This window comes from Agelaius tricolor, unplaced genomic scaffold (assembly GCF_023055355.1).
Source record: "Agelaius tricolor isolate 1412-34295 unplaced genomic scaffold, bAgeTri1.0.p SCAF_1, whole genome shotgun sequence".
NCBI lineage: Eukaryota > Metazoa > Chordata > Aves > Passeriformes > Icteridae > Agelaius > Agelaius tricolor.
Genome location: NW_027269261.1, coordinates 18,308,974 through 18,334,502, shown reverse-complemented (window position 1 = coordinate 18,334,502; position 25,529 = coordinate 18,308,974). Strand labels below are relative to the sequence as shown.

The 25,529-nt window shown below is 37.0% G+C and overlaps 1 protein-coding gene across 7 annotated transcripts in view; it reads left to right on the top strand.

Moving 5' to 3' along the window:
• DISP1 (dispatched RND transporter family member 1) overlaps window positions 1–25,305 on the top strand; it is an 87,754-nt gene extending 62,449 nt beyond the window's left edge. For 3 of the 7 annotated variants that reach the window (XM_071425492.1, XM_071425475.1, XM_071425511.1), the window contains 6 exons: window positions 9,567–9,596; window positions 13,227–13,350; window positions 14,331–14,458; window positions 14,894–14,991; window positions 17,083–17,180; window positions 21,650–25,305. In XM_071425492.1, coding sequence (XP_071281593.1) covers window positions 9,567–9,596; window positions 13,227–13,350; window positions 14,331–14,458; window positions 14,894–14,991; window positions 17,083–17,180; window positions 21,650–25,294 — 4,123 coding nt within the window. In that variant the 3' untranslated portion in view covers window positions 25,295–25,305. Of the gene's footprint in view, window positions 1–3,840; window positions 3,922–5,289; window positions 5,964–9,566; window positions 9,597–13,226; window positions 13,351–14,330; window positions 14,459–14,893; window positions 14,992–17,082; window positions 17,181–21,649 lie in introns of those variants that run through there. The other 4 variants (XM_071425484.1, XM_071425455.1, XM_071425465.1 and 1 more) reach the window with 3 other exon arrangements.
• Window positions 25,306–25,529: the final 224 nt, after the last annotated feature.

The window sequence follows — 25,529 nt, the reverse complement described above, 5'->3', positions numbered from 1 at the left end:
GTGTGTGCTTGAATTTCCTGTGCCCTGTATCCCTCACCTTTCCCTGAACAACAGAGGAGCTCACTCATAACTAGCAATCTGCTGGGCCTTTGAACTGCTGTCCTTAGAAGATGTAAAGCTGCGGGAAACTCAGCTTTATGGGAGGGGAACCATAAAAATATGGCTCCTTTCTTTTGTACTAAATTGACTGGAAAACCACCATCAGCTGTGCTCATTCTGGAAAAGGACTAATTGGCGTGGGGTTTGAGATGACTTTTAAAACTGAGCATTTATATGCACTTAGAAAAAACCCACAACATCCAAAATTATGTCAGTTTGTTGGAATATTTTGATGATGTATGGTTGTTTTCATGTACTTTTAATTTAGTAGGACGTTGTAGTAAATGTCTTATTCAAATGTGAATAAGACAACACCAGTAAACAAAGAGCAACAGTCTAAACTATGCATGGCCAATGACCTGATTTACATCACTCTTTAAGAGATGGGTTTTGAAAGATTTGCATATTCCTACATAAAAGTTTTGAGTCTTTCTTCTGATGGGGGAAAGTGCATCCTTCTGATGGGGGAAAGTGCAAATTATCAACATCACCTTTAGAAAGCTCTTTATGAGTTACCATCATTATTTCTGTCTCTAACTCCTTCTAAAATCACTTGTTCTTCCTCTCTGATAATTTCAATGTTGTCTTCATCTCCTAGTGAATAATAGTAGATGTCCACACTTTTAATTGGTCAGTGGTGCTTGAACAGCAAAACAAAACAAAACGCCTAAACACAGTGCAAGAGGGAAATACAGAGGGTACCTGAGCAATTTGGCATTGATTTTGCTACACAAAAATTACAACGAGATTCTACTGAATAAAGAAATCTCTTAAAAACTGGACTATCAATGCAAAATAGAAATGAGTTGGTACCACTGACAGATCAATGGAGGTAAGGGAAGTTACAACTAGAAATCCTGCTGATATTTCAGAGAGCTTAGTCTCACTATTGGCAAATTAGGATTGGTTTGGTTCTTTTCTAGTAAAATCATAAATAGATTTATGTACTGGACTGGAAAAGCTGATTTGCATCACTTCTTCCACTTCTCCCATATTTTCTAGCATGTGAATAGGATCCCTTGCCTCAAAATTCTTATGTTACCTTTCCAGTTTGTAAGATGTTTAGTTTATTCTGTCAAATGGATGAACTTTTGCAAACATTTTGCTGAACATGGATTATGTTAAATCTGTTTTATAGTCTGTTCAATCCTAGAGCGCTTTTTGGGGGTTTTAGGTACCATACTGGATGTATTTAGCTCTTAAAGGTTCAGTAAATATTTCCTTTTTTTTGCTTGCTTTTTACTGAGCATACAAAACAAATTTCATGTCAGGAGATCCAAAAGATAATGTTGCATTATATATGTACAAGTTTTCATTAGCACTAGCAAAAGCTAGAGAGCCTTCTTTGTGCAATTACATATTAAATCCTTTTAAATATATTAATTGTGTTGAATAGACATTTGTTTTATATCACTTAAAAGTGATATAAATTACTAAATTCACAGATATTGGAACAGGACTTCAACACTGAAGAGAAATATTTGACTAAATTTAGAACAAAGATCTGAAGTAACAGTATTTTCATTTGCTCCAAGAGAGTAAATGATCAGAAAGGTAAAAACTATTGTTTGTCCCCATGGTTAGATGAATAATCTGGAGAAATTTTAAGTGCTTTTAGTCTATCTTTAGAAAAGTTCTCTGGACAAAGAAGGTTTTCTGAGAGCAAAACTGAACTCCCTGGTAGCTTATGATCACAAAGTTTTATATCTATACAGGAAGGAAGACTGAAGCATGTATCAGTGTGATTTATGACACTCCAAGTCTCCCCACTCCAGAGCCAAACTTCCATGTGCTTAATATCAGTCTTTAATACTTACAGGAACATGTACTTCAGCCTGCGTGGACAGATGCCATCATAAAAATAGGCACTCCTGGACATTTTCATTCTTGGTGGTATCATGAGATGGGGGTTTTCTTCTGTGTATGTTGTGATTCCTTGAGTCATGTTAATTTCCTGTTTGTCAGAGAAATCCAAGATGTGGCCATAACCTTGTGTTGCTCCATTCAACTGGGAAGTGTGATAAAAACAGCTTTGAAATAAGGAAGGGACTTTTTTGCCAGTAAAAATGTTGAAAACTACTCTAGTCATCATTTAAATCCCAAAACATATCTATTAATTTCACTGTAATTACCAAGAAAAGAGAAAAGACTAATGGTTTTAGACTTGTGAAAGATCTTGAAATAATATTAGTCTGCTACAAATTAGTTGTTGGCTTGTTTTCAAATAATGATTCATGGTGGTATTTTACTAAGCTTTTTTTAAATTCTCTTTAATAGATCAGAACTTTTGTTTAATTTGCCAGGCAGTGCTCTACATAGTCCTGCATTCAGTGCTTCAAAAGTTTAAGGAATATGTATATAGCTTCAATTAAACCTTTTGAAGAAGTATATACTTTAAATTGTACTTTAAATTTATAAACTTGGTCATTTAAAGCAGGGAGAATCCAGTTGAAGTATGCTTGATGGCAGTCTTGTTGATAGTTTTGGAGCAGTGTTTAAAAGTGGCTACTAGTCGTTGGAGAAAAGTTTAGGGAAAGAAGAATACAAGAAAAGTGTTTGGAGAGTCCATATTACTTGTCTCCTTCATATGCTCTCAGATTTTCCTACAGAGAAGATGATTTAATTCCTTTTCAAGATAGGTGAACCAAGTAGATGCTATAAAGGAAAAGAGCCAGCTTTCCTAGTGGTTGATAATACTTAGTCAGTTGTAAAGATAAAAGAGGAAAGACATTAGAAGTCAGTATTGCAAAAATGGGTTTCTGAGGAGCCTTTAACTGAAGATTTGGTCAGTAAATCCTGGGCTCATATGTGGATACCATCCCTATAGAGCAGTGAGAAAAAGGAGCGGGTGGAAAAACCCAACAATACCCCCAGCCTTGGAGTTGATTATAATAGGATCATTTCAGTTTCAAATGACCTGTTATAAGTTTATAGAAGTTTTAATTTTAGCATATAATGAATTATACAGGGTTAGAATAAATTAGACTGTTTCAGTTGGGAGGGACCTGCAAGGATCACCTGACCCATTCAGGGCTGACCCAGTTAAAGCATCTTGTTAAGGGCATTGTCCAAAAGCCTCTTGAACACTGACAGGACTGGGACATCAGCACCTTCCTAAGAAGGTCTGGTTAGGTGTTTGACCACCTTCTAGATAAAGAAGTGTCCAGTCTAAATATCCCCTGGCTCAGCTTTGAACCATTCCTGCATGTCCCAGCACTGGATTCCAGGGAGAAGAGATCACCTCTCCACTTCCCTGCCTCAGGAAGCTGTAGAGAGCAATAAGGTCACTGCTCAGCTTCCTTTTCTCCAAATTAGACAAGTCCAAAGTCCTCAACCCATCTTCTTAGGACATTCGTCACAGCACTGTTACTAAACTTGCAAATGAGAATACATTTAGCTTCTTAATAGGATTGCAGTGACCTTTTCCATCTCTGGTGCCATGATGGAAACATATTTCCCCGTTGTAATCTGGCATGAGCCAGAGTTTTGTCCATGAGAGGTGTCAAAACTCCCTGTTAGTTTTGCAGAGTAGGTTAATAAAGTTTAATATTGATTATATAGCAGAAAGTGAGTGAGTGAAATGCTGGCTTAGTTAAGGATATAGGGTTTGCTTCACTCCATGGAGTTTTATCCAGTAGGCACGCTGTAGGTCAGTAAAGCTTAAATTTCTACGCTGAATTTAAATCAGTAAGAGCAAGAATCGCTCAGACAATTATTTTATTGTTAACACCTTCCTTACAGTTGCTTTCTTCACAGAAAGGCAATCTTATTTGCTCCTATTTGCTGTGAAAGTAGAGCAGATGCTCACTTGGAACTGAAGAGGTAAGTAAGAACACAGCAAGAAAAGCAGATGGGAACTTTTATAAAACTTGATGTCTCAACTGTAAAAATGTGAATTGACATCTGTAATACAGTTGCCAAATAGCATATTGATTTTTGGTCTGCTAAGTTGCATTTTGCTTAATTTTAAGCAAAAGAACAGTCATGTGTACAACATTAAGAGAAGTTGCAACATTGACATTTTAATGGATGAAATAGCAGTTAGTTTCAGATAATTTCACCCTGATAATTTAGACATTAAAAAATATTAAATCCTTTTGGATTATTCCTTGATATTTTATATGGGGAAAACCCATGAAAGTAAGTTGCAATCTTCTTTGTTTTAATAAAACCTTAAAAAAGCAACTTACCAAAAAATGGAATTCTCTCTCTCCTCTACAAGATCATTTTGCTGTGGGTTGTCCTGTTCCTTAGAGATCCAAACAAGTAAAACTAAGTGCAGACAATTACAATGAACACTGCATGTTTAAAAAAAATCTAGATAAAATTCATTATTAAAATAATGGAAAACTGCTCATCGTAGCAAAAAAATTAAATTGGGAGGCTTATAAAAACTTTTTTGGCAATCTAATCTGTTGGATTTGTTGTCTGAGTGATTGTTAAAATGATAAAGCACATAGGTGCTACATCTGATGTAACAGCAAAAGCTAACTTGATATTTAGGAGCAATTCAAATTGGGTCAATGACATTCTGAAAACACAAGGATTTTCTTCCCGTTCAGGGATTTAGTTTGTATTGTATGTTCTGATGGAGAATGTACAATATGATGCATATCTCATTCTGTCCTGCAGGGATTTAGCTTATCCAGGAGTATAATAATGACCAAAAGCTATGTTTTATCACTTCTGGTAACCAGATCTACCAACAAAGGGAATAGTTTCCCTCTGGCAAAGTAAAGCATTGAGGTTAAACACCTCATAATCCTTGGACAGAAGAGTCTTTTTTTTTTTCAGCTATTTATTGCAATGTACCATTTTTGCCTCCAGTGAATCTTTAAGTGAAAAGCAAGAGTGCAAAATGAATCTGTTGCCCTGTGTAGGGCCAGGAGTTGGACTTCAGTGATCTTAATGGGTTCCTTCCATCTCGGGATATTCTGTGATTCTATATTGAGTAAATCATTTTATGATAAATATCAGTAAGCTGTGCATTTATTTTCAAAATTTTTTGCAGCTCAGCACCAAAATGACAGTGCTGGAGGAGCAGCCTCCATTTCCCTTAGCTCATGTCTCCCAGAATGAAACAGAGGAGAAGCACCCACACTGACACAGTCTCAGATTTATCCAATGCTGTTTGCTGTTTCCTTACACCTAAAAATAGGGCACAACAATCACAGACAGTGCCTTTGTGCTGCCCCATGTCAGGCTGGTAGGCATTAATTTCAGCTTAAAGTCTAACTGGCTTGTTGTTCCTCCATGGAAAAAAAAGAGGAAAAGCCTTTCTATATCCAAGTTCCAGTCTCTACATCTGCTCTTGGTGACATAGAAATTAATTGCAGCTAAGTGAAATGGCATAAGTCAGAAATCGAGTGTTTAGCCAGGGCAATATCCAGAATTGTAATAGGAATTTTAGGAAGGTAATGTTTGGATAAGTTAGTACAAAGTTATGATTTGGAATGTGTTGATGCTTTTTAACTGACTCAAAAAAAGACCCCAACCGACATTACTGTCAGTGTAAGCAGGAATGTTCCTATTTAAAATCATATTAATATCTCTTTCAACCTCTTAGGTTATTGATAGCTGCCTTTTTAACACTTCTTTGAAATGATGGGTGCTTCGCAACTGCTAGAAAACTCTTCAAAGTATGCTTCAAAACACAGCCTGTTTTCCTAATTTTCTATTTCATGGCTACCTTCTGCAGGGTTTCTTGCACCCACTAAGGAAGCAGCAAGCATTAATTCCTTGGGGTGTGAGGCCAAGGGGTTGCTTACATTGAAACCTTTCTCACAACCGAGGTTTGTGAAGAAAGCCTGAAAAAGAATGCCTTGGAATATCTAGATACTTTTGTTGTCCTCTGATACATTCAGGTTTGTATTTCCCTTAAATGCATTAGATTTATGAAGCACGCTGCATATGAAGTAAATCAACCATAGTATTATTATTAAGTCCCATGCTGTGGAACATGTTTTGAAATATTGCCTTGTGCCATGCGATGTCCCGGTGACATGAAAGTTCTGAACTAGATTTAATAATACATAGGATTTCCAAAAGCTTGTTTTCCAGTGTGATACTTGAAATTAGGACCAAACTCCCCTCTCTGATGTACCCTATTAACTTCCATGAGAAAACTCATTCAGTGCTGTAATCAAAAGGAGGCTTTGGCTTCCCTGGGAACTCAAAGTCAGGATGCTGCCATGTGGCACAACATGTTCCCCTCCAGGAAGCTCAAGCATTGGTCATTATCTTTCTCAGATTGAAAAATATGTAAAGCAATCATATTTTTTACGCCTGTGAACTGCCCCTATTCGAGTAGGTTTGTTCACAAAGAAATAAATTATTTCTACTGCATCACTGTTCAAAATACCAGTAGAACCCTGAGGTTAAGTGCTTATTTAGGCTGGAAAGGTGAATAATTGGAGCTGTAGTAGTCCACTCCAAAGCTGATTAATCCTCCTGATACTCAGTTATTTCCTAGAGTAAACTCACTGATATTACAGCAGCCTTTTTTAAAGACACCATTCCTCCTTTTCAGCATGTTACGCAGTAGGATGCTGGGCATCCAAAATACATTTCATACTGAGAAACATTTGGGAGTTTTAACCAATCAATTTATCTTTTCTTTATGTATTTCTTAATTCTATGATGTTCAGACAAAACTTGCCACTAGGAAAGGACAGGATGAAGCAAAGCATGTGTTGAGCAGTGGCTGACACTTGCAGTAAATGGTGCTAGAACAGAGCCTGTCCTTTTCTTCCTCTTTCCCTTTTCTCCTCTTGTTGCAGAGTGTTTATTAGATTTTATCAGTGACTGCAGTTTGTGCAGTAACTTGGTTGTGCTGGTCTTGTCACCACCAACTGTGATTGTCACTTTCTGCTACCAGACTTGTGAGAACTAAGTACAAAGGTAATTTAATACACAGATCAACTTGGCTTTTGTCCCATCAAAAGAGTGGAATTCACAACTTCTTTCTCACGAAAACTGATGAGGACTCTCTTTGTCCACACTTTTTTTTGGAGGCTGATAGTGTTGTTTAAACTGGCTCAATGAAAATATAATACTTCAAAAATTAGATACAGCAACATTCATTAAGTGGGAAAGATCTGGTTTTGCCATGCATTTCTGTATTTTAGAGCATAATTAAAGAATTTTGGGTTGTAGTTTTCAGGGATAACTTCTCCTATTGACCAATATAATAAAGTCATCACAACAGCTGCAAGGGATTGGTTACACTGCTGGAATTTACCCGGGTGTACCCAGGTTTTTTCAATGTATGCTTTTCAAAACAAAACAGTTTGATAGCAGGTGTGACCTTTAACCCTCCCTAGCTTTGAAGAACTTAATCATCATCATTTCTTCAGCACTGAATATATTTTGCAGGTGGAGGAAACAGAGGGAAATGTAGTTTGGTTTTGATGGGTCCGGGGGAGGATGTGGAATAATTGTGTTGGTATTTTTACCCACTTTGTGTAAACCAAATTAGACAAATTTAATTTTAAAGTAGCCCCCATGCAGAAGAAAACAATTTAATCTGCTAATATAAACCGGAAGTCATAGAAGCCTTTATACAGGTCAGCATAAACACAAAGCCTGTACTAATCGTTGTTGGGTGGCTCTGCTTGTGCCAAAGTGTTGCCTGATATTATTACTCATGGCAGAGCCTATTATGGCACAGACAAAAACAAATGGCTGAATATATATGGAAATTCAGATCTTTACAAGTGAAAGATAGAAATTAATGTTTGAAATACCTTACTAACAGTAAGTGTGTCTGCTTATATTTTTCTCTCATCAAACCCAGGAGATTATGCTGCAGTTTAAAAAATTGTTATTCCCAGCACTATGACTTTGCCCCCTTTTCCATACAGTCTTGAAGGGACATTCAGTGTGTACTCTGCCTTGGTGAAAGTTCATAAAAAGGACTGTCTGTGTAAACATTTCTCTTCATCCAGAGTCCTGTTACTATTCACTTCAGATTCAAGTTGAGTGAGTTCTGACTTCAGTACCTGGTTTCTGATCCTCCAGTCTAGCCTGAGTTGGGAAAAGTTGATTTTGTGGATGAGGCTGTAGATCAGACAATGAGCAGTTCCCCAAGCCTGCCACAGCTTCTTTTCAGCCTTGGGTAATTTACTGTTCAAAGTAATTTCAGAACTCAGTTTAGTTGAGTTTCTCTACATTCTGGCTGCTGGTGAGTCTGTTGTAGTGGTACCAGCAGCTTTTAGCATCAGTTGGAAAACTGGGTATGTTCTATACCTCTGGAAGTCAGATTTGTGCACCTAGTCTGAAGGTTGGTGACACTTCATAAATTTAATCTTTTGTGGCTGCATTCAACTGAGAATCTTTGTCTATACCTTTCATTAATCCTTGAGTTACTCTGCAACTAGAGAATGGTGAATCTGCTTTTCTCCAATTTTCTTGTGGCTGAAAAGAGCAAATCTTACTCTTGTGTAGTAGTAAACAACTCTTACTACTTTGAAGAACAGCAAATTTCATTTCTATTTAGTGGATTAAGTTTTTCTGAAAATCTCTGAGGAGTCTGACCTGTTTATCTGTGTGTGAAAGCATGCAAATCTATGCTTTTGGCAACTTCATTGTGATGTTACGAAGTGATCTATATTATGCAGGTACCTGCTTCTTAACTCAGTGCTTTCCATACTTTTTAAAAGAAGTAATATTAAATGTGTCCTTGGTGGTAAAACAAATCCATAACTTAACTGAAGTCGTTGTATGGTTACAGCTTTGGAGGGATTTTATGTCACGTTCTTGAAATGACTTGCAGATTGTTTATGAAGGTTTTTTTTTAAGTGAAATTTATGTGAATCTTACTGGTCCAGTAGCTAAGAAATTGAAGTGCACGATGAACAGTGTTAGATAAGAATAATTCTCACTTGGGTTTGCTACCTCCTTCTCAAAATAATATACTTTATATTAGACATTTAAGAAGTAACAAAAAACTTGGATAAAAATATTTTATAGAGGTATCCTATGTCATTCTACTTCCTGTATTATGGCAAGACAGAATTTATGGCCAAAATAATTTTTTGTAATGAAATTACAAAGGACAACTATGAAGTTTTGTGAATTACACTCAGAACATGGTGTTTTTCATGGTTGTCTGTTTCCATCATATGCAAACTTTGTAATGATTTTCAATAGTATTGAATTTTTATCATATTAGTTTATTTGGTCTCTTGTTGAAAACTGGAAAAGCCTCAGGAATAGTAATCCCAAAAATCAGCTGCATAAAATTCCACTTTTGAAAACCCAGCTGCCTGTAGCTGTAATTGTTCTCTGAACTACTTGTTTGCAAAGACTCAATTGAATATGATTGTAGGCCTTTCAAAATAATTCATATCCTAAAATATCTGATTTTTATAATTTATTTTCTTACGTATGAGAATAATTAAACTAATTGGTGTGTGCATGCATATTTCATGCATTCTCAATTACTCTCTTTTTTTCTCTTCTTTCAGGCCAACCAGACCATTGAAGTTACCAAAAAGGTAAGGTTCAGTGCTGTCACAGCTGCAGTTTGTGGAATTATAAAGGTGGTAGATGAGGTGATGGCAAAACTGTTATTCCCCATACAAAGCAAGAATAAGGAATATTCAAAGAAAAAACATATGCATTCAAATTAAATCAGACTTTAAAAGTATTTCTTTAGGCAGTGGGTAGTAAACTTCTGCAACTGCCATGGGAAACCAGATACTATCAACAAGGTCAAACCACATTTAGAAGAATTGATCTGCAATGGGTCCCTAAATAAACTCTGAAACAAGGAGCCAGGGCCAAGTTCTTTTACATCCATAAAAACACATCTGTGAATCCTACAGTAGCAGGAAGGGGATAGAACATGCAGGATATCCAAATTTAGGCTCCATTTACAGACAGAAAAGCAGTCTCCTCATTAGTACTAGGCCAGAATTCTAAAATCTATGCAGATTTAAATGCTTCTTGTTTTCAACTATTTTAGGCTTTTTTATTACAATCTGTGCCTGGATACTCCATGCCTCAGTACTTTTTTGGTTAAGTTTTTTGGTTAAGGGTTGCTCTGAGAAGTGGCTTGGTTGTATCATCAATAGTGATAAACAAACCTGACAGACAAGTTCTGAAAATTTTGTCATAGTAGTTTTTAATTCTTCTAAACCCCCATGCAATCTAGAACACTGGGCTTGGATTCTATAGGCTCCGTAGAATGGCACGGTCAGAGAAAATAACAGACCATTGTATCTAAAACAGTGCATCAGAATGGCGACAAGAAACGATCTCAAGTGAAAAGACATTAAAAACACAATTGTTGGAGTTTATTTATTAAAAACACTATTGTCCACAAAGATGGACAATAGTCCGTCTTTAGGATTTGCTTTCAGTAAAGAGCAAGCCTGTTTGTTAAATGTCATATAATATGTAAGTATTTGAGTAGAATAAGTATTTCTGTAGAAATCTGTGTGTTGATATGATTTGGGTCACACAAATATCTATTGTTAATCGTGACCTTTTTACAATACAAAAACTATATATGGTACATTTCTGTCTCTGTACAAACCTGAGGAGTGGTTGAACCTGAGAACATATGTATATAGGAGCTGAATTGAAAAGTTTTTCACTAGCCACATAGTATGCTTAAAATGGGAAAAGAACCTAAACATTCTCTTTTTTACCTTCTCCTTTCAAAGAAAATATTTGAGGTCATGGATCACCTTTAGACAAATTGCTTTATAGCAGTGGTGCTTTTAGTAGTGCTAAATATAGATTGAATTACTGTATCTCCTAAACATTTTGAGTTACTTAGAACATGAATTAAAAAAAAAAACTACTAAGAAGAAATCAAACCTTTTTTAGGTGTGTGAAACACATCAGGAAGAAATAAATTAGTGAATGCTACATTTTAATGGTACATAGCTAGCTAAAATTAGTACCATTCTAACAGACTGAAAATAGAAAATAGTGAAAAATGGCATAAAAATGGTATTTCACTCAGTGTCAAACTTATATGAGTTCATCATTCAGTGCTGGAATATTTTGGATGAAACAAAACCAAGAAGTTGTAAGTGTGGCTGTATGTCTAGGTCATTGCACGAACAAAAAATAGTTTTAATTAGGCATCCAAAAGTGGGAGGTTATATACTGATTTAGAAAAGTACTAGAGAATGTTCTTAGCACTAAGGATATCCTTTCTCAATGTGATTCCTCCACTGAGGAATTGATTTAAGCATTTTCAGGCAAGTGGCCATTTATGCCCAATCTGTCAGGGTGGTGGCTTCCTCCTCACAGAGAAAAAAAAAGTAATTAAACTCATGTTATAGCTTTTTAATTAAATTATAGTTTTGAATAAAAAAATTCAAAACCCACCATTTCTTTAGCCATGTACAGTGGGTTGGGGTTGAGGCTGGTTTTAGGCAACTTGGTTGGTTGGAGCTGGAGCCCTCAGCAGCATAAATAATGCTCAGACAGGTAAAATTAAAAATAGAGTGGTCAGTCCTCTTGTCAGCCAAGGTCAGCTTTGCTTATCTTTATTTCAGTATGTGGTAAAAGAAACAAGAGAAATTTGCAGGTGTAAACAAGCTCTTCACTGTTTTCTGTATGTGGCTTATTATCACTTAGGACAGAGTTTATTTTATAGCTGAAAGAATTTACCCAATTTAAGAGTGCTCAGCTGAGAATGGAACTGTAGAGACAACATGTCAAAGTGGTAAATCTGGCACTAGTGATAAATAGGAAAATAAATCTTTTGGGTATAACTTTATGACTTCAGAGCAAATGTCTGTAATAACTAGTCAGTCTAGCTTGGAGTTTAGAAAAACATTTGGTCCTATAAATAGGAAAATTCTGTTAGGTCATTTACTTCACTTCTACTTTGTACAATTGCTCATTTGGCAAGCTGCCCCTTTGTGATTGACTTTAATGAAAATTTTGACTTCAGATTGCTTTTCAAGCTTTTGCTAATTAACTTCTTGTGTGAACATGTCAGAATTATTCCATGTTTACTTAATGGGAAATGGAGAAACACCCAGTGCTTTGGATTTCTTTGCTCCTCAACGCTGTACTTAGACCCCTAGAGGTGCCTATTTCCACATGCAACGGAAAAACAGGAATAAGCTTGCATATGCCATTGATTTTGCAGTCAGAGCACTTGGAACCCACTGGGAACCTGGAGTGGGGAGATAGACAATCCCTCCCTTCTTAGCAGCAGGACAGAAAATTTCGGTCAAGATGATAATTGTATTGTGATTAATTAACAAGTTGCTCTTAAAACTGAAAAAGAGCCATAATCTTTCAAGACAGTAGAAATAAGTAAAGGAGCTCTCTGCAGTAAACTTTCATGTTATGCTGCTTGAAGTTGAGGAGGAAATAAGAGTGGAGATCTTGATCAATATTTAATGTTTACAGAGACCATTTGTATAGAAGGATTCATAGCCTGTAATTACTTTTCTAATGCCTTTATGGAACTTCATATACTCTCTTTGCTCCCAGTATTAAACAGTGTTGCTTTTGAAACATAAACTCTATGAATTCAATTCTTTATTGTAAGAAAAATCATTTAGAAATGAAGATTTCTTGATTTCACTTAATTTTCTGAACATTTCTCTTGAATTAACAAAAATAAAAATATTTTACAAAAATAATGAAAATTAGGTTTGCATATAATAATTCTTCCACTCATAAAATTTAGAATGAACTAGGTGTTAAAATCCAAGGATGGATGTTATGCTGTAAGACTAGACAGTTAACGTTAGTTTATATATCATCTTGCCAACCCCTTGCATCTTTGAACTATAACAGATTTCATGGATCATGAGTATGTAGGCTTTGAATATTTTTTAATGACTATTTTAAAAATAGAGGAAGTGTTTTCTTTGGGTTCTACTTTAAAACAGATCTTTTTCTTTCTTGGATATTTTTCTCAAAATGCTTAATTTTTAAAAAGATCCCAAGTAGTCACGTTTTCTCTCACTAAATTTTTGACAAATCACCTTTTTCTAGTGGCTTGCAATCATGGATAAGCTTGCATTTTTTGTCCAAATCCTGGGGAAAAATAATAGTCTGATCTGAAAAGCTCTTGAGAGAAGTATAGATTAGTTCTGTGGGCAGCTTTTGTTGCTGTAGCACCTCTCCCTGCTCCTCTTCCATAGCTATGCTGCGCTCATCGCTGACTGGCCTGTGGTGGTCCTGGGCATGTGCACTGTGCTCATAGTGGTGTGTGCACTCGTGGGAATATTAGTTCCAGATCTTCCAGATTTCTCTGATCCACTGCTGGTAAGTCAATACCCATCAGTTGTCCTGTCAAATAAGTATTTTTCGTTTGCCATGTTTTCCATTGGAACCAGTAAACAGCAAATGCAAATACAGCAATTGATACAGTATTAAATCTTGACATTGGAGCAGCAAGTGATAATAAAAAGCTGCAGTTGCCATCAAAGAATATTACCCGCTAGTTTCCATGCCCTCTGCATTTTGCTAAGATCACGTGTCCTTCAACAGAACTGCTTCAGATTGAATAATGTAAATTCATCCCAGTTTTAGATGTACAGCACAGACCATACATTCTAAATCAGGTTTCAAAGAAGGCCAGGAACTGTTAAAGGAGAGGGTATTCTAAGTCCCTTCTGAGGATAAAGTGATAGCCATATTGAAAGGATAAAAGTTCTTTTTGTCAGATTCTATTAAATATTGCACTAATTTTTTACTTTTATGAGTTGTCTTAAGCATGAGTAGCTTTCAGGATTTTTTTAATTGAAAATATGGCATTTAATCATTATCCTCAAATAAAAATAAACTGTTCCTGTAAGTCATTGATATTTATAGTATAGAATGTGTACCTACAAATCCATATCTAATGAATATTTCTGGAAAAGAGCCAAGTTGTTAAAATTGTTTCAAAGTCACTTTTAAAATTATTTAAATATTTGCCTTATTCTTAATTAAGAGTGATTATTGAGATACCGAAGAGTACTTTGTAGAATGCCCTTCCTCTGAAAACCAAGTGTTGAACATTGGATGAACTAAATCATCTCTTCTCAGCGAGAGCAGTAGGACAGGCAAGAATTCTTAATCCCTTGTCACTCTCAACAATCAGTCATTATTTTGTCATGAAGCATTTTACTTCTAAAAGTAGATGCCTGGAGTAATTATGCTTCATAGTGAAAGCTATCCATCACTTTGATCGTGTTTCCACTCTCCTGTTTGAGCTGAAGAATGAAAAGCATTAGTGGAATTTTGTGCTTCTCTCCCCTTAGGGTTTTGAACCCAGAGGGACAGCCATAGGACAGAAACTGGTCACATGGAACAACATGGTGAAAAACACAGGGTACAAAGCAACACTTGCAAACTACCCTTTCAAATATGCAGATGAGCAAGCTAAAAGGTAAGACTTTATAATAAAAAAGTGAATTTTGTTTTATTGGTGGTTTTGTATGTACATCGTGCTTTCACCAGTACGCTCTGAAGTTAAAATATATACTGCCACTGATTTCAATAAATACAGAATCTAATATTCTGCAGTATTTAAGGCCTTTCATACCAGGCTAGATATTTCCCACTGCAAGCTTTTTTAAAAAATGTATAATTGTACTTTTCTCTATGGATATTTTTGGTACTGGACTCAATGTCCTTTCATTTGAAGTCTCTTAATTTAAAGAAAAAATTAAATTATTGTTTCAGTTTTTGTATCCCAAAATCACATTGGTAAAAATATGTTTTCTCAGGTGTAAGAGCTGTTAAACTGTGTGACTTGTTTGGATGGTGCTTCTTTTAATGATTTCTTTGCTAAGGTAAAGTGAAACCCTTTGTTCTGGTTTAGTCATCAAGATGACAGATGGTCAGATGACCACTATGAAAGAGAGAAGAGGCAAGCAGACTGGAACTTCCACAAGGATACCTTTTTCTGTGATATTCCAAGTAAGTGGAGAAATTATACAAGGAAAGCTAAAAACTTCTGAGAGTTCAGAGTTTTCTGAACTCTTCTGTATATTGTATGCCATATTAGGAAGTTTTTTTTTAACTTAATATATAAACACAATAAATACCTTCTTTCGCCGTGCAGAAATCTTGGTAAAATTGGATTGAAATGTTTCAAAGTCACTTTCAGAATTATTTAAAGATTTGCCTTATTGGTTCCATTCTACTGACTCTTTCTCAGAAAAAAACTGTATTTACTTGAAGTGCTTCCTTTAAATGTTTGCATTTCCTGCAAGGAATTTTATTAGTTCTTGATAGTACTGAACATTGTAAAATCAGTGTTTTGTGTGTGGCTAGAGATCTAGTTCTTAATTCACGTTTGGGAAGAAGTTATGTTTTGTCCATGCCATTAACTTAATTCTAAAAAATCTAAATCAAAAAATACTTTTCCTGTGTATGTCCTAAAGGCATCCACCAATTGTATTTTGTACAGAATGTAGGGGTTTATGTACGGAAAAAAAAAATAGACACAAAAAACCCAATGAAGAAAACATCCCCCTTAAAGAAACAGAAATAAAAATAAAATGTCCCCACCTTAAAGCACTGTAGGCTATGAAGCTGACTAAGTTAAACTAGAGGACAAAAAAGACAAAAGTCTTTTGACATTTTACAAGGCAGACTGCAGAACTTTGATAAGTCCTGTTCTGACAGAGAGATGTAGATCTTGCCTCTATTCATAGAAGGACCTGAGCTCTTTAGTGGCTACTTCCACATGTGAGGACTGATAACAGAGCACAAAAACACAATTGTGAAATTGTTTGTTTAGATTACTTGGTCTAAGAGAGCAATGACCAGGGAAAACCAGAGTGAAAACAGACTTTTATTCTTTTTTTTCAATTGTAGTATAGGCTTACATTTAAGTGAAAGGATGGGAGCAACATCATCATTTCTGCTCCTGTGAACAGAACCATATTAACATATCATGAGTGAGGGACAGAAAATGTACTTGGTACTCTGCTGAGCATTCTTGAAGCAGAATTGACTCCTCTTATCCAGGCTGCTGTTCTACACAGTCTCACTCTCTTCCTTTCCTCTGCTGTTTCTGCATAGTCTCAGTTTGTGACAGTCATGAAGGAATTGCATTTCTCTGGGAAAATTTGCCAGTCCATTATGTAAAGAAAACAGTTGATTTCCTCTTGACACACTTTTGTCATTCCTGGTATCTTTCTTTGTCTGCTGCAGGACCTCTAGATTTCAGTTCCCTTGATCGTAAAGCATCGTTGGAGATCATAAAGCACTGCCCCTGAGTCTTTTCATTGCAGCCTTGTGGAAGGCGAAAATTCTGCAGCTTCACAGCAGTGGGGGAAAATTCAGCCTTTTGGGTTTTTGGAATACTTTAATTAATGTGATCATGTTTCTTAACCCAGAGTACCATACTGTGTTAAACAGTTGTGTATATTTGTGTTTGTATATTTGTTTCCCTTGTGAGCTCTGCAGACAGATCTCATTGCCACTAAGTAATTATTTGCTTTCCTAAATCTGTCTTCTGATAAATATGATTTAATTTGTAATTTAAGCTCCATGTTTCTAAACTGTGGAATTCTTGAAAATGGCCTCAAGGATGTCACAACAATTTCCACTGTAGTCATTTGCTTCTAAAGCAAAAACATTCTTGTAGAAACAGCTTTATAATTATTATTTATATTCCCAAATGACATACTAAATCAGCCTTTGATTACTGTTATCAGTGTACTGCCATTATACTGTGCCAAGAATTTAATAGTTTGCTGATTAGATCTTCTGATTTTTGTTTGTCATATTTCAGAAGATAGTTTGCTTGAATGGAAGTCTGTAGAGCTTCTGAGTGGTGTGTAGTATTGAAGATGCCATATTTACTGTAAGCTCCTTAAGGAAATGGAAACTTTCACGTGGATTGAGTGTTACAGATAAACAGGTCATCTTGAAAAGGAGGTGAATTCCCATGGCTCGACAAAGATTTCCCATGTGCCATTTGAATGGTGGGATTTTGCCTCAGCCTTTGATACCAGGCCCACCCAAACAATCAGTAAAAACCCCTTTCTGTAATTCCAGGTGATCGCTATTCACGAGTGGTGTTTACATCAACAGAAGGAGAGAATTTATGGAATTTGAATGCAATTAAGTCAATGTGCAATGTAGACAACTTGAGGGTAAGTCAATTTGGCATTTGTTTCACTTGCAAATACAGAGCATATATTTGAAACTTTGGTTTGCTGCCCACTGCCATCCAGTAGCATATGAGAGGACTTTATGTGGTTCAACTTCTGTCAAATGATCAGTCAGCATGTACATGCTGTCAAAAAACAACTTTCAATTTGTAGATCAGGTTATATATTGGGGAATTTCTTTGAGTTTTCTACTAATAGCATCCAGATTTGGGTAGAATAAGGTTGCTTCAGGAAAGAATGATCTTAACTTTTACTGTGTGTTTCCTTATAAAATATTATTCTATGGAGTTTTGTTCTTGGGTCCCAGCAAATAATTGATTTTTCTTGTGTTTTCACCTCCAGGTGAACTAACTATAGTCTCATAATATATGCATTTTTCTCTGACACCCAGTGGATCACTCAAATTAATTTCTTTTTGTTAGTTTAGAATAGGCTGTTAAATGGACAGCAAAGGAACTTAGGTAAAATAGCTAGAGATACTAATTTTCATTTAAACTTTACTTTATCTGTAAAATATAAGCTTGTCACTTGCTGGAGTAAACTCCTTTGAACTGAGTAACAATGAACTTTTGGTTCACATACTGATGACTTTGCATGGAAATGAAGCAATATGTTTTTCATCTGTTAATACTGAACAAATTATTTCCACTTTGCTCTTCTCCAAAACAAAAATAATCATAGACAACTTAATTCATATTTCTCATTTATTTAATAGGATATATTTTCATTATTGGATTGATCATTGCCTATTAGACAACTGTATTAATTTAGCAAATTCCCAAACTGTTTTCTTTACAACAGCCGTCATTTGCTGGCTTAAAATGTTGAACTGTAGTGGAGCGTTGTATAATGAATCTCCCTTGGCAGTCTGCTGACAGGCATTTTGTCCTGGTTGGCTCCCTTGTTGGAAGTGAGTTTTGTCCTCACATGCTTGTTAAATCTTCCATATTTCCCCATCAGAGATGATTGCACTGACAGGATGGCTCATGTGGTTTTATCCCTTTTTTCTTGCAATCAGAACAAGCCAGGTGAGCAAGAGTACGGGATCTAAAGCAGCCCAGCTCAGTTTTGAATGAGCTGAGCTAGGGAGTCATCACATCACCAGTTCAATCAGGAGATCCAGGGGAGAATAACCTTTAACAAGGGTAAAAATTGAGGCTAAGTGAGGAAGGAGATGCTAATCTGTGCATTTACTGTAGAGAGGTTCAGTTGCACAGGCAGCTGATGCAGGTAAATCCCAGGTAGTGCAGATCGTTGCAAAGCAATGCAGTCTGAATTAAAAAACATCATTCTGTTTAACAGAGGATAGTTAATTACCTCTGAAGAGAATCTCTCCAATGATTACATTACTACTGAGAATTGTTTCTTTTGTTCCTCCTCATCTGCTCACCTTGATAAAAATGTATTATATCAAATATGGCTGTACCTTCTGAGGGAAGGATGAAACTACTTTACTACAACAAACAAGGCCTATAAAACCAACTCTTCCTTTGAAATAAGAACACTTCAGAAAATGAAATGTTTGATGCATCATCTACACCCACAACTGTGTAGATATTTATAAAAAATTTTGTTGTAAATAATGACCTTGCAGATCTTTCTTTGTAAATTACTTAGGAATAAAGTAATTTAAGGCCTCAGCTGAGCAGAACAACAGTGCATCATGGTAGCAGCATTGATTTTTAGCTAGTTAGTATGGAAAAACGAGTATGGTTAGGTTTTGGTATTTTTGCTGGTCTGTGCATATAAATTTATTTTAAAAATTAGATACTCAGGGCTCAGAAAGGGATGAAGTTTTTTTCATAGTTTCTTTTTAAATGCTTGTTACTTATAAATAACATTTTTAATTATTTGAACACTTTCTGGCAATTTTTAAGTACATCTGACACTTCTTAGAACTCACAAAGTGCTGTGATTATGTCCCACTTTTAAATGCTAAGTTCTGCTAGCAGCCAGTCCCTAGGGAGGCAGAGGATGCTGACTTGCACTGCAGTCATAACAAAAAAATCTATGACTTTGGTGACCTTCTGGTCTTACAGACTCTTTTCTGGCTGTAGTTATTTTTGGTTTTGAGCTCATGCTTGTTCAGGGCCACAGTTCTGTTGAATTAAGTGGAAAAGCTTTCTGTATTCAAAGACAGGAAAATCAGGCGCTCTTTGCTGGAAGTGCAAACCTTTGAATTTATGTATTTTTCTGATGATAAGCAGGATATCAGCACCAACTAGTATTGGCTTTAGTATGGGACTAACAGCATATCCTCTATGTATTAATTGTATTCCTATCTACTTGAAACTACTTTATAGGTTTTACTGACATTTAGGGGCTCTACCCTGCAGCTGTTCAGCATATGCAAGTCCTATAATCATCATGGAAACTTTATATACAAAATAGTTATGGGAGGTCTTCCAATTTTTTTACTTCTTGGATAAGAGGAGCTTTTTTTTTCCACCTGTTAATTGCAGAATGTTTTCCATATAAACTGTAAACAGCTATTTTATAAACTTTAATGACTGTATATTAGGTCTTAAGACTGCTTCCCCACAGCAGTGGATTTGTGATTCTCTGTCACTGCAGAGAGCCATTTGGGCAGATCTGCCCACTGATGTGTGCAGGTTGCAGAGTTTCATTTCTTATTTGTTCCAAAGTAAATTGAAGTGGTGCCAGGGACAGAGCAGGTCTGGAAACACCAGAATGACCTTTCCAGTTCCTTTGGATCACCAACAAAGCCCAATGCTACAATCTATTAACATTTAACGTAGTATTTTAATGAACTATCAGGAGCTAAATTTTGTATTTTACTTTCTAATTTCCAGCTACCACCTCATGTTACTTTATCTTTGCCAGCAGTTACTTTGCCAGTGAATGCTTATGGCCTGCAGCAAGCATAGAACAGTGTATAAATGTCATGGTCCCGTCTTGAACCTGAATACATAGAGAAGACAAATCAATCCTTTCCTCCCAGTTTGCCTATTACATCCTCATAGGACTAACCTGGAGATGTGCCATGAAAAGCACAGATATGCTATTCCAGTGCTTCCTTTTATTTAGTTGATTGTTCAGTTTTTCCCGAGTTTGCATGTGTGAGAGTTTTTATCTGGAAACAATCAAATTTGAATTATCCTGGTTTTTTGGAATGCCAATTTGTTATTGTTCAGAAACTGGTTGACAAAATTTGGTCCATATTAAAGCTTTTATAACTGCTGAGAGAATTCCCAAGTGTATTTTTTGGTCTGCATTATGAAGGATTGCTAATAATAAGCCTGAGCAATTTTGCTGAAGAAAAAAAAAAAAAGAAAAAAGAGGCTAAGTGGTTTCTTTCAGATCACTTAAATTTAAAGCATACATGGACAACTGTTTCAGGATGCACTCCTATAAAATCTGAAGAACATGGCTTTATCTATGTGACTGTATTAATATGTGTAATATTCAGTGTAACTTGATCAAAACATAACTTTGACATATATCTTAACTATTTGAAGGGCTAATTCTACTTTGTCACATATAACAGAAGTTCTGGTTTTGGAGACTTTTATTCCTCATGCTCTCCAAAGATTGAGTTTTCTCATCTTGAGAGAATTTCCCTAATCTAACCTTGTTAGAGTTTCATTTCTGGTTTATAGTTACTTTCAGTTTGTTTAGAAGTGTCTTGAGGTCACATAGCTAAGTCATGCTCTTACTGTCTTCAACTAAGTCTGGAGTATTCTGGAAGTGAAAGAAAAATATCCCCATAAGGGATTAAGACTCACTTGGTTGAGGAGTATCTTTAACCAGAACGTGCTGTGCACTGTGGGTGCAGTGTTCAGAGGCATGACCTGTTATTTTGGGGTGCTTCATGACAGTGGAATTACCTTGTGCTTTGGAAAACCTGCATGACTTAGGGACATGCAGTGCCTGGGTGGCAGGCAGAGCTGTTTGGGGACAGTGCCTGCCAGCTGTACAAGAGCTAAAAGAGATTAATAAAATCAGGGTTGTAGAAGAGAGATCAGGTGATGAAAGTTATGGTAAAGCTGTCACATCCTTCCTTTCAGGATGGTAAGTCCTTGCCTCTCCTAGGAACTTCAGGATATGATTACAAGCAGAATGAAACTTCACTGATGTATGGCTGATTGTTTATTCTCAGGAGAATAGCATGAGAAGAGAGTTAACAGATCTCAGACTGGAAAGAAATACAACATTTCAGTGGATCTTCAAATAATACTCTTTAACACTTTTGCCAATTCTGTGCCACTGTGACAAGTCTGTATACTGGCTGGTTTAGTCTGCTGCATGTAAGAGGATACTGATCAAAAGCAGTGTATGTGGAAATAAGAATTTAATATGTTAACGGCAAATATTAACATAAACTGAAATTTCATAATTTAAAGAAATTTTTTGGGTTGGTTTTTTTTTTTGGTTACTGAATGTTTCAGACTGTTACTTTAAATTGGATTTGTCTCCCTGTCTTTATACAGATCAGATCCCATTCCCAGTTTGGTGATCTCTGCCAGAGAGCCACTGCTGCTTCATGCTGTCCCAGCTGGACACTGGGCAACTATATTGCTATTCTAAACAACAGGTCATCGTGTCAGAAAATTGTCGAACGGGATGTCTCTCACACCCTAAAGCTGCTTCGCACTTGTGCCAAATACTACTACAACGGAACCCTGGGGCCGGACTGCTGGGACATGAATGCCAAAAGGAAGGACCAACTCAAGTGTACAAACGTGCCTCGAAAATGTACCAAGTACAATGCTGTTTACCAGATCCTTCACTATCTAGTGGACAAGGATTTCTTAAGCCCAAAGACAGCTGACTATGTATTACCAGCTTTAAAATACAGCATGCTCTTCTCTCCCACTGAGAAAGGGGAAAGCATGATGAGTATTTACCTAGATAACTTTGAGAACTGGAATGCTTCTGATGGTGTAACAACCATCATGGGGATTGAGTTCGGAATAAAACATAGATTGTTTCAAGATTATCTGTTGATGGATACTGTGTATCCTGCCATAGCCATTGTAATTGTCCTGTTAGTTATGTGTGTGTACACCAAGTCCATGTTTATCACGTTAATGACTATGTTTGCAATAATTAGTTCCTTGATTATTTCTTATTTTCTCTATCGGGTAGTGTTTAATTTTGAGTTCTTCCCATTCATGAATCTCACGGCATTGATTATCCTTGTTGGGATTGGAGCAGATGATGCTTTTGTCTTATGTGATGTTTGGAACTACACAAAGTTTGATAAACCTCATGCTGGCACCTCTGAGACAGTGAGCATCACATTGCAACACGCTGCTCTTTCCATGTTTGTCACAAGTTTTACAACCGCTGCTGCCTTCTATGCTAATTACGTCAGCAATATCACAGCAATCAGGTGTTTCGGTGTTTATGCTGGCACTGCCATTCTGGTTAATTATGTTTTGATGGTTACATGGCTGCCTGCTGTAGTTGTATTACATGAACGATACCTTGTCAATATTTTCAGTTGCTTTAAGAAACCTCAGCAGAGGGTATGCAACAACAAAAACTGCTGGACAGTGTTGTGCCAAATGTTCCACAAGATTATTTTTGCAGTCTCAGAAGCATCCAGGATATTTTTTGAGAAAGTTTTGCCATGCATTGTTATCAAATTTCGGTATATTTGGCTTTTCTGGTTCCTTGCCTTAACAATTGGTGGAGCATATATCGTGTGTGTAAATCCAAAGATGAAATTGCCGTCATTGGAGCTCTCAGAGTTTCAGGTGTTTAGGTCTTCTCACCCATTTGAACGATACGATGCAGAATACAAAAAACTTTTTATGTTTGAACGTGTCCACCACGGAGAAGAGCTCCACATGCCGATTACCGTAATCTGGGGTGTCACACCTGAGGATAATGGTGATCCTTTAAACCCTAAAAGCAAAGGAGAGCTGCAGCTAGATACCAGTTTTAATATTGCTAGCCCAGCTTCGCAGGTTTGGATTTTACGTTTCTGTCAAAAGTTAAGAAATCAAACCTTTTTTTATCAGACAGAAGAACAAGACTTCACAAGCTGCTTCATTGAAACATTTAAGCAATGGATGGAGAATCAAGACTGTGATGAGCCATCTCTTTACCCCTGCTGCAGCCACTGGACCTTTCCATACAAACAAGAAGTTTTTGAATTATGTATTAAGAGAGCTATAATGGAGCTAGAAAGAAGCACAGGGTACCATTTAGATAGCAAAACCCCAGGACCTCGCTTTGACCTTAATGATACCATCAGGGCAGTGGTGTTAGAATTCCAAAGCACCTACCTCTTCACACTGGCTTATGAGAAAATGCATCAGTTCTACAAAGAGGTGGACTCATGGATTTCAAGTGAGCTTAGTTCTGCTCCTGAAGGTCTTAGCAATGGTTGGTTTGTGAGTAACCTTGAATTTTATGATCTTCAGGACAGTCTTTCTGATGGTACTCTGATTGCCATGGGCCTTTCAGTTGCCGTTGCATTTAGCGTAATGCTTCTTACAACTTGGAACATAATCATAAGCCTTTATGCAATCATTTCAATAGCTGGAACTATTTTTGTCACAGTGGGTTCTCTGGTTCTTCTTGGGTGGGAGCTGAATGTGTTGGAATCTGTCACAATCTCAGTGGCTGTTGGCTTGTCAGTGGACTTTGCTGTTCATTATGGAGTGGCTTATCGCTTGGCCCCTGACCCTGACCGAGAGGGGAAGGTAATTTTTTCTTTAAGCCGTATGGGTTCTGCTATTGCAATGGCTGCCTTGACTACATTTGTAGCTGGGGCAATGATGATGCCCTCGACAGTGTTGGCATACACTCAGCTTGGCACTTTCATGATGCTTATAATGTGCATTAGTTGGGCTTTCGCAACATTCTTTTTCCAGTGCATGTGCCGATGCCTTGGGCCCCAGGGCACTTGTGGCCAGATCCCACTACCAAAAAGACTGCGGTGTAATGCCTTCTCTCAGGCCTTTTCAGGAGCCCAAGGGGGCAGAAGTCAAAACAAATCCCACCCTGTTAGCAAGTACCAGATGGACTCCAGAAGCCAAAAACCAGAAATGGAGCATGAGCACTATGAGCTTGAGCCTCTGGCATCACAAACTGGAATCTGTAACCCTGCAGAGAAAGTGACATATGGGGAAACTCATATCTGCTCAGAGCTTTTCAGCAGCAGGCCCCAAAACTCATCTGTGCCTGTGCATCCAGCCTATAATAGTGAAGTGAGTAAAGGCATCAAAAACGTTGCTAATTCATCTGTGCTCCAGACCTCTATTGACCAACACACCATATGCCCAATTTTCTCTCAGAACAGGCAGTGTAGCTGTCCTGATACGTATAAACAGGTGACAGTGAAGTGGAGTCCGCACTCCTGTCAGCAGTTAAGTGACACCTTCTGTTACCAGTGTTCTCCCTCCCCAGGGACCGTACAGATCCAAAGCTCTGTAGTTCCTATAAATGCTTTACAGCAAGCTGCCGAGGGTTACGTGCATCCAGTCCAGCATATCCTCCACTGCGACTGCCTTCAGGGAAGGCTCAAAAGAACAATGACACAAAACTCTCTGCCTAAAAATTTTTTCCTCCGGTCTGTGCAACAGTTCCAGGCACATCAGAGAATAAACAGGACAGATACACATGCTCATCAAAACCCAGAGGAAAACGTAAGAACTGTTCCAAAGGTGATGAGCTCCTCACAGTTCCTCTACCGAAATGCAGCACCTCTAATAGTGCGTTGCTCGGAATGTGAGAACAGTGTCCAAAATAATCAAAAGGGATTCTGTCAGCAGACAGGTAAGTGTGATGAAAAGGGTGGTACAGAAGCAAACGAGGTGGAAAGCAAGAAAGCCTCTCTGTCAAAGCAGAAAAAGAAAGCTGACAGCAAGACAGATCAGTGTTCTTCGCAGAATGACCAAGTTTTGAAAGCAGACCAAAATGATAAAAATCACCTGCTGACCAGGTCAGGGAGAGAGGCTCGCTCCGAGGGTTGCCGTGAAAGTTCACACTGTTGTGGCAAGGCAATTGCTGTAAAGTGCAATTCTGTTGACTGTCAAATGCCAAACATCGAAGCCAATGTGCCTCCTATGTTAATGCGCCCAGAACTTTCCAATGAAAGTTTGTTAATAAAAACACTATAATAAACCTTTAATTTGGCAATCCTGCGTCTTTCTTTTAAAAGTAAGTTTAAAGCACTAGAAAGGAAAGTCCTGAATAAATATGAAATATAATTTGCCTTTTGGAATGAAAAATGTATTTTATAGAACAATAACATTTATACATTTCATAAAGCCATTACATGTAGTAAAACCTGATGTTGTCCAGAATGTTTTTTTGCTATAACTCATAAGGTGGATTATGCTTCATTTAGATTTT